The sequence below is a fragment of the Hordeum vulgare genome, chromosome 3H, assembly GCF_904849725.1.
Source record: "Hordeum vulgare subsp. vulgare chromosome 3H, MorexV3_pseudomolecules_assembly, whole genome shotgun sequence".
NCBI lineage: Eukaryota > Viridiplantae > Streptophyta > Magnoliopsida > Poales > Poaceae > Hordeum > Hordeum vulgare.
This window is the reverse complement of record NC_058520.1, coordinates 30511325-30521376: the sequence shown is the minus strand read 5'-3', so window position 1 is coordinate 30521376 and position 10052 is coordinate 30511325. Positions and strand designations below refer to the sequence as shown.

Sequence of the window (10052 nt, the reverse complement as noted above, 5' to 3'; positions counted from 1 at the left end):
CAAACTCACCGGAGTTTTTGTCTCAATTTCGACCGATTAGTTTATGCAATGTCTTGTATAAAATTGCTACAAAAGTTCTGGCTAATAGACTCAAGGCTTCTCTTCCTGTCATAATTTCTGAAGAGCAGAGTGCTTTTATTCCGGGGCGCCTCATTACGGATAATGTTTTCACTGCTTATGAGTGTGTCCATGCCATACGCCACAGGAAGAGGAAGAAGGCTTTGTGTGCTATAAAATTGGACATGATGAAGGCCTATGATCGAGTGGAGTGGGCTTTCCTCCAACAGATGTTAGAGAAATTTGGTTTTGACCCGGGGTGGATCTCTATGATCATGACATGTGTTTCATTAGCACGGTTTACTGTCAAGCTTAATGGCGCTTTCTCTAGAGCATTCACCCCCTCGAGAGGATTAAGACAGGGGGATCCTTTGTCCCCTTACCTTTTCCTGTTTTGTGTGGAAGGATTCTCTGCCCTATTGAAGAAGGCACAAACAGATCAGTCTATTAAAGGAGTGAAGTTTGGTGGGTCGGGTCCTCATGTCACACACCTTCTGTTTGCAGATGATAGCATTGTTTTTTTGGAGGGCTCTAGAGATAATATGCTTGCGTTAAAAGGAAGCTTAAAGATCTACGAGGATGCGTCTGGCCAACGGGTCAACCTTCAGAAATCTTCTATCTTCTTCGGCAAAGGATGTGCGGATGAGGCGAAGGAGGAACTCAAGCTAGCTCTTGGGGTTCGAGCTGAGGCGCTGAGTGAAAAGTACCTTGGGCTACCCACACTGGTGGGCAGATCCAAAGAGGGTTCTTTCAAGTATGTAACGGAGAGTTCAAAAGCTAAAGTGGGTGGATGGAAGGGCATGGGTCTCTCCAAGGCTGCCAGAGAAGTGCTGATCAAATCGGGCCTTCAAGCTGTACCGACTTTTACTATGAGCTGCTTTCAACTCACCAAGAAGATGTGCCGGAACCTGACATCTATCTCCTCTAAATTCTGGTGGGGTGAAGCGACTGGTAAGAAGAAAGTGCACTGGGTTGCCTGGAAGAAGATGTGCAGAGCTAAGCGTGACGGTGGGCTAGGATTTCGGGAGCCCGAGTTGTTCAACCAAGCGTTACTTGCTAAACAAGCCTGGAGACTAGTGCAAGAACCGGACTCTTTATGTGCAAAAGTTCTTAAGGCTCGTTATTTCAAGGATCACTCAATCCTCTCAGCAACGTGCCCATCTAATGCCTCCTATACTTTCAGAAGTATTTTGTATGGCCGAGATCTGCTTCGAGATGGTTTGATCTGGCGCATAGGGGATGGCACAAGGGTTAGTATTCATCACGACAACTGGATCCCAAGGAGCGGCAGTATGAAACCACTTGGTCAGAGTTTCGTACCCAATGTGACTAGGGTTGCTGATTTGTTGACCCGAGATGGACGATCATGGAATATCCAGCTGGTTGACGCTATGTTCTCACCAGATGATGCTGCCGATATCAAACAAATAGCGGTGGGTGGGCCGGGTGTGCAAGATTTTCTAGCTTGGAATTACACTAAGAATGGACGTTTCTCTGTTAAGTCAGCATATCATTTCAATCAATCTAGATGGAGATCGAGGACCGGACAGCCGGAGCCCTCCTCTTCGGTTCACAAGCACAAGGGGTTTATGGCGCTGTGGGATACTTTCGCCCCAGCGAAGGCGAAGATCCATATGTGGAGACTGATTTCAAATGGCTTGGCTGTCGGGTTTGAGCTGCACCGGCGGCGAATCAAACCGGGAGTTTTCTGCGCATCCTGTGGGCGAGAAGAGACTATCCTACACAGGTTCTGGGAGTGCCCACACTCGGTTCGTTTCTGGCAATTGATGCACTCGGAGAAGGGGGTTTCGGTGGCGATCCCGCCGAGTTCGTTGTGCTCCCAGAGTGCACTAGCCCGATGGTTACTGGAGTGGTTTGCAGGTGCGTCGGCGGCGGATAGAGAGACCATGGTACAAGCTACATATGGACTTTGGTTAGCAAGGAATGATACTAGAGAGGGGAAACAGATAGCTCCTCCACATGAAATCATGGCCAGTGTAGCCCAGCACATGGAAGAATGGCACGAGGTCCATGGGAAGGAGCCGTCGGAGCCGAAGGAAATTCAACCACAGAAATGGCAGCCTCCTGAAGAAGGTTGGGTTAAGGTGAACTCCGATGGGGCGGTGCCCAGACGGGGCGAGGGTGGTGGTGGGGGGGGGGGAGGTGCAGTGCTTCGCGATCATAACGGGGCATTCTTGGCTGCTAGCTGTCATTATTTTCCCACCATTGCCGACCCTATCTCAGCTGAGCTCCTCGCTTGCAAGCGGGCTCTCCAAGTGGCAATGGAGATCAATGCTACTAGGATGCACGTCGAAATGGATGCAAAGGAGGTGGTGGAAAGTTTGAAGAAGCATTCCAAGATCCTGTCTGCATTAGGGCCATGGATACAGGAGGTAAAATCATTAATAGGGTCCTTTGCGGATGCTAAGGTTTCGTGGGTTCGTCGTCCGGCGAATGGTGCCGCTGATAAATTAGCTAAGGTTGGGCTAGGTGATAAACTTTGTAAGGTTTGGTTGGGGGTTCCCCCGGACTTTGTTCTTTCCATTATCTCGGATGAAATTCCGAGTTTCCATGAATAAATAAAGCGGCAACATTTCCCTCAAAAAAAAGCCCAGTTTCCAAGTGTTTTCTTTGTTGTTTTGCCAGTTTTTTAATCTGTTCGGTAGTAATCGGCCGCATGGTGCCTCTGGCGCAAGATCAGTCCCATTTTTTTCACACATTTTTTTAAATCCATTAAAATATTTTAAAATGATAAAGAGCAAAACGGAACATTCATAATGCATAAAATGAAAATTTCACATCTTCATAAAAAACTATTTACCGTATAGATCATGGGGAATGTTTTTTAAATTTTAAAATAAAAAACTCTGTAAATTGTGAATTAGTTAGAGAACATGGAGTTGCGACATGTCTTGGAAAACATGCAATTGCGATCCCCCCCTTGTGAAACATGCAATTCACATTCCATCCTTGGGAACTTGTAGTTGCGAAAAATCCTAGAAAACATCCAATTATGACCTGCCATGAAAAACATGTTATTGCGACCCCGCTTGGGAGTATGGAGTTGAGACAAACCATAGAAAACTTGAAGTTGCGACATGACTTAAAAACTCGCAATTCCGTTCCCACCCTTAGGGACTTGCGGTTGCGAAAACCCTAAAGAACTTGGAGTTGCGACCTACCTTGGGACGTGCAATTGCAATTCCACCTTTAGGGTGTGCAATTGCAACTATACCTAGAAAACATGCAGTTGTGATTCCCCATTGGGAACATGTGATGGTGAGAAACCCTAGAAAATTCGCACTTGCGACATGCCTTGGATACCGTGCAGTTATCATTCGAACCCTTGGGGCTTGGAGTTGCGACAACCCGAGGAAACTTGTAGTTGCAACCTACCTTGAAACATGTAACTGCAACCCCCCTTGGGGACATGAAGTTGCCATAATTCCTAGAAAACCTGCAGTTGTGGCATGCCTTGGGAAGAGTCTAGTTCCGATTCCCACCACTTAGGGGATTGCAGTTGCGACAACCCTAGAAAACTTATAGTTGCGACCTGCCTTGGGGAAACGTGCGATTGTGATTCCACCTTTGGGACATGCAATTGTGACAAAACCAAGAAAACATGAAGTTGTGGTTCCCTTTGGAAACATGGAACATGCAATTGTGGAAAATCCTAGAAAACATGCAGTTGCGACATGCCTTACATACCATGAAATTTTGATTCTCACCCTTAGGGGATGTAGTTGCGAAAACCCTACAAAACTTGCAATTGCGACCTGCCTTGAAAAATGTTTAGTTAACCCCCCTTGAGGACACGCAGTTGTGACAAATCCTAGAAAACTCGTAGTTGCGACGTGCGTTGGGAATATTGCAATTTCAATTCCCACCCCTTGGGGGATTGCAGTTGTGACAGCCCTAGAAAACTTGTAGTTTCAACCTGCCTTGGGAAAAATACAATTGAGATTCCACCTTTGTGACATGCAGTTGCAACAAAACCTAGAAGTCGTGTAGTCACAGTTTCCCCTTGGGAACAGACGATTGCGACAAACTCTACAAAACTTACAGTTGCGACATGCCTTGGATACCGTATAGTTCTGATTCCCACCAAGGGGCTTGAAGTTACGACAACCCTAGAAAATTTGCAGTTGCGACCCGTCTTAGAAAAAGTGCAGTTGTGACATTGCCTTGGAAAAAGTGCAATTCGATTCCAACCCCGTGGGGGATTGCAGTTGCGACAATCCTAACAAACTTGGAGTTGCAACGTGCCTTGGAAAAATGTGCAGTTACGATTCCCCGTCAGGGCATGTACTAGCTACCCGCCTTGGGAAAATGTGCAATTGTATTTCCACATATTTATAGTCGCCTTGCAAAACGAGAGGTTGCAGTTACCAATTGAGGACATGTAATTGTGCCCCTGTTGAGATCTTTATATTTGCGACCGCCTCTGAAAGAACTTGAGGCTGTGAGCCCCTTAAGAAAACTTGCAGTGAAACCCTCGACCATGGCATTTTATATAACGTAAATTTTGAAAATAAATATGATGAAAAAGGTGGAAAAAGAGAAAAAATGGGGAAAAGTTAAAGAACAAAAATGGAAAACTTATGTAAATTGTCAGGGACGTTAAAAAGTGAGGATAAGAATAAAACTTGTTGATACACCACCCTACCATACAACTACAAAAGCGAGCGCGCCGCTACTAAACATCAGCCGCAAAAAAGTGAAATGATAAAAAAAGGAAGAAAGCAGAGAAAAGCATGAATCATGACGAAAAATACATCCAAGGACTAATACCGTGAATGATACCAAACAAACAATAAACAAGAATAAGATAAATAGATGGATCGTCAAACCCCCTAAGAACAAGCTGCTCGTAGCACAAGATAGTGAAACTTGTCTACGAGCAAGCCTCCCCGCGTGTGGCGCATGAATAATGCTAATAAATATAAATTCATGAAAAACACAAATAATTTTTTTTTGGAAAACAAGAATAAAAAATGATAATTTCATCTAGTTATATATTAGATACATCGTGTTTATATATAATATATAAGTAAAATATTATTTTTTATAAAGATAAAAAACAAAAAATTTAAGAAAAAACAAGAAAGACACTAAATGATAACAACAACATGAAAACGAAATGCAAAAACAGCTCACCTCGTTTCAGCTTTTCTTCATATACATGTAGGCCTGTATAGCCGAGAATAACAACAAAAAGGTGGAAAGAGCTACTGTTAAAATCCCATACTGGACCATAAGAAATCTACCGCACAACAGCCTAGCCTCGCATCGCTCGTGCGAAAAAAAGAAGCAAATTAAACAGGAGCTCGGGACAACTGTACACGCATAATTCTTAGCACAGTATTAATCCACTGGTCATGGAACTGAATGATGCCAAACAAAAACTCAGCTAGCTGAGTTTGAGCAAAGCCGTATGAATCATGCATGCATGGTCTGAGTTAACCACCACCACCCAACCAATCCTACTCGCTGGTGGGTCTTGATGTTTCGTCCTCTCTCAGTTTCCACTTTCAGCTGGCCGACGTATCTTTTCAATTCTAGCCGTGAGAGATCACGATCGACCCGTCGTTACATACTGTAATTCACGAGCTGCATGCATCGACCCGTCGTTACGTACTGTAATTCACGAGCTGCATGTACATACTGTAATTCACGAGCTGCATGTACATACTGTAATTCACGAGCTGCATGCATCGACCCGTCGTTACGTACTGTAATTCACGAGCTGCATGTACATACTGTAATTCACGAGCTGCATGCATCGACCCGTCGTTACCTACTGTAATTCACGAGCTGCATGCATGCATGCAGCTAGCTCTGTTGGCTGATCGATCACGGGCAATGCCATGCATCGATCCAACGGTCGATCCACCTGTCAAGTGCTCTTACTATAAATACACGAGTGATCAGGTGAATGCATATGCATGAGTTGCAGTGCATCTGTCGGTTCGAGCGAGAAGCATAACAACACTGTTGCAAGCTAAGCTTAAGCTAGTTCGATCGACGATGGAAAATTACCATCATCTTCTTCTTCTTCTTCGACGGTGGGTGGTAATTGTGGCGGTGGCAGTGGTACTGCACGCCCATGGGGACCTACTAGCAGTGCAGGCGGCGGCGCAGAAGCAGCTGGTTCCGTGCATGTACATCTTCGGCGACTCGCTGGTGGACAACGGCAACAACAACAACATCCTCAGCCTCGCCAGGGCCAACTACCGCCCCTACGGCGTTGACTTCCCCGACGGCGCCGCGCCGCCCGGCCGATTCACCAACGGCCGCACCATGGTCGACCTGCTCGCCGGCCTCCTCGGCTTCCAGCCGCCCTTCATCCCCGCCTACGCCATGGCGCAGCCCTCCGACTACGCGCGCGGGCTCAACTTCGCCTCGGGCGCCGCGGGCGTCAGGCCGGAGACCGGGAACAACCTCGGCGGCCACTACCCTCTGTCGGAGCAGGTGAGCCACTTCGCGTCGGTGGTGGGCCAGATACCGCCGGAGGGGAGAGAGAAGCGGCTGGGCCGGTGCATCTACTACGTGGGCATGGGCAGCAACGACTACCTCAACAACTACTTCATGCCCGACTACTACAACACCGCGCAGACCTACGACCCCGCCGCCTACGCCGCCGCCCTCCTCCAGGAATACGAGCGCCAGCTCATCGCCCTCCACGCCCTCGGCGCCAGGAAGTTCGTCGTCGCCGGCGTCGGCCAGATCGGGTGCATTCCCTACGAGCTGGCCAGGATCGACGACGACGGCGATGACCAAGGACGTGGACGCCCCCCTCGTACCTCCTCCACCGGCATCGGCCTCTCGATCCCCGGCATCACCGTCAGCATCGGCGGCAACCGGAGCGCAGGTAGCGGCGGTGGCGCGACGAAAAAGAGCGGGTGCAACGACAAGATCAACAGCGCCATCGCCATCTACAACAAGGGGCTGCTGGCCATGGTGAAACGCCTCAACGGCGGGCAGCAGACGCCGGGGGCAAAGCTCGTCTTCCTCAACGCCGTCAACAGCGGCAAGGACCTGGCGGCCAACGCGGCGGCGTACGGGTTCACGGTGGTGGACCGCGGGTGCTGCGGCGTGGGGAGGAACAACGGCCAGATCACGTGCCTGCCCATGCAACGGCCCTGCGACGACCGGAGCAAGTACATCTTCTGGGACGCCTTCCACCCCACCGAGGCGGCCAACAAGATCATAGCCAACAAGGTCTTCACCTCATCCTCCACCGCCGACGCCTACCCCATCAACGTCAGCCGCCTCGCCGCCATATGAGATCTCGATCGACCCACTCCACTCCACTTGATCCCTTTAATTAAGTAGCTACTTCATCGTTTTTCTTCGGTACAATAAAATTGTGAAGAACAATTACTACTAGGTGCGTGCGTTGGTCGGACGTGTGGAGATCCTGATCAGCTACGCCCTGCACGGTCGGTTCTCGCACTTAAAATGGTTGATCTAGTGCATGCCTCAATTGTTGCAACAAAAATCTCTCACATGCAACACTATTTGTTTTTATGTCAACGGAACATTTTTCCACCGATTAACCAAAACATGAAAAATACAAACTTCAAAATAGTGCATTCAGTAAACTTATAAGTAGTATGCATGCAACAAGATCTAGTATAAGTACTGTAAAAGGTACTAGTAGTAGTAAACTTCCCCAACCACTAGTCATCATCAATGGTACGAAATGCTCTCCTCCATCAACCATGGCACCATCTCAAGGAACTGTTCCTTGTCGTAGTTCTCAGAGATCTCCAGGAAACGCAGTCTCGGCATGGACAAGCAATTGACAAGCTCATGCAGGCCAACACAACCAAGCTCGACGGGCTGTTGACGGCTAGTGTCAACGGGTGCGGGAGGAGCTTGTCCTCGAGCTCGAGGCCATCCGCGCTGACTGGCAGAAGGACCCACCTGGGTGCGGCGAAGCTTCGGCTACGCGACTTGCTGGGAGTGGCCGCAATGCCGCCGCCGACTCCCTTGGCTTCGACGAAGATCACCGGGGGGAGGCACATGCTCCGTATGTCCCTCCTCTAGTCAGAGGTGTGCGAGATTCAGTTTTCCGTGTTCGTCCTTCCTCTACTACGCGTGATGCACCTTACCCTGATGCTGCTGATGCACTCTCGTTTGGTGTTCCCTCGTTTTGATGGTGCGAATCCACGACTCTGGCAAACTCGATGTGAGGATCAATTACGGCTTTGGTGTACTCCCCAGCATCGATGGGTTTCGCTAGCCACATCTCAATTTGAAGGTGCAGCTGCTCATTGGATTGAATCGATGCAACGCCGTTGTCCTGAAGCTTCCTGGACTAAATTCTGTTCAAGTTTGCGGAGCCGATTTGGTCGTAATCAGCATCAGACTCTACTATGCCAGTTGTTCTGTATTTCACAAACTGGTACTATTGTTGATTATGTGGATAGATTTGCTGATTTGTATGATCAATTGTGTGTTTCTGAGGAAGCCCCTAATCATCTACATTACACCACTTGTTTCTTGGACGGTTTGAAGCCTGGTGTTCGTGTGGCTATTGCTTCGCAGAAGCCCAAGGATTTGGATTCTGCCTACGATCTGGCCCTTTTACATGAAGAACTTGGTGGCGGTCTCACATCTTTGAATAATTTGACATCACAACAATCACGTACATTTCCCCTTCCCCTTCCACCCAAGGCTAATTTTCCTGATAGCAAAAGATCCACGGAACCTGTGAAAACTGTTCAATCTGAGGATAAATGGTCTGCTTTGCGTGCTTATCGCAAGTCTAAGGGCCTCTGTTTTGTGTGTGGTGAAAGATGGTCTAAGGATCATATGTGCAAATCATCAATTCAGTTACATCTGGTGCAAGAGTTGATTGATCATATTCAGGTAGAATAAGCAGTAGAAACATCCTTCACAACTGATCCAGAAAACATGTCTGTTTGTAGTATACATCTTTCTGCTGCTGCTGTGGGAAAACAGTTTAATGAACCAACTCTGCAATTGTTAGTTGATGAGCAAGGAACGAAACTAATTTTCTTGGTGGATTCCGGTAGTACACATTCTTTTATAGACAGTGCCCTGCAACTTAGACTCAACAAGGTCCAACAAACTTCTCATGTGTCAATAGCTATAGCTGGTGGAGGTCAATTGCAATGTAGCGAAGTGTTATCCAAGAGCTTGTCGAAATGTGGATCAGTTCAGTTCACCAGTGATTTCAGGCTGTTACCACTAGCAAGCTATGATGGTATAATTGGGTTGGATTGGCTTGCTCAACACAGTCCCATGCAGGTTGATTGGGTTCAGAAGTGGATGTCCTTTCCCTATCAAGGTGAAGTGGTTACTTTGCAAGGTTTATTACCTGAAGATGTGGCTGTCACGGTGTTTTCCATTTCTTTGTTAAGACCTGTAGAGAAGCAAGTTCAACATCCAGAATTGAAAGTGATGTTGGATAAACATGTTGTGGTGTTTGAGACCCCAACTACTTTACCTCCTAGAAGACTCAAGGATCATACAATTCCTTTAATTCCAGGTGCAAGACCAGTTTCTGTTAGACCCTACATGATTGCTCCCCATTTGAAGGATACATTTGAAAAGCAGATCAAGGAAATATTGGCCTCACGGATGATCAGACATAGTAACAGTGCCTTTTCTTCTCCTGTCCTGTTGGTCAATAAGAAAGAAGAGGGGACTTGGAGAATGGTCATTGTCAATAGACAACTCAATGCCATCACAGTGAAAGGCAAATATCCAGTACCTGTTATAGATGAACGTTTGGATGAATTGGGAGGAGCTTGTTGGTTTTCCAAATTGGTTCTCAACGCTGGATATCATCAAATCAGGTTGGCCCCTGGGGAAGAGTATAAAACAACATTCCAAACCCAGAATGGCCATTATGAATTTAATGTGATGGGCATGGGTTTGACAGGAGCACTAGGTACATTCCAAGGTACTATGAATTATGATCTCTCTCCTGAACTGAGAAGGTGTGCAGTGGTTTTCTTTGA

At 47.4% G+C, this 10052-nt stretch overlaps 1 protein-coding gene across 1 annotated transcript; it reads left to right on the top strand.

Moving 5' to 3' along the window:
- The first annotated feature begins 6008 nt into the window (after window positions 1-6008).
- LOC123439408 (GDSL esterase/lipase At1g33811-like) lies at window positions 6009-7589 on the top strand. The gene has a single exon (XM_045116130.1). The coding sequence runs from the start codon at window positions 6085-6087 to the stop codon at window positions 7342-7344; it is 1260 nt and encodes a 419-aa protein (XP_044972065.1). The 5' UTR covers window positions 6009-6084; the 3' UTR covers window positions 7345-7589.
- The last annotated feature ends 2463 nt before the right edge of the window (window positions 7590-10052 follow it).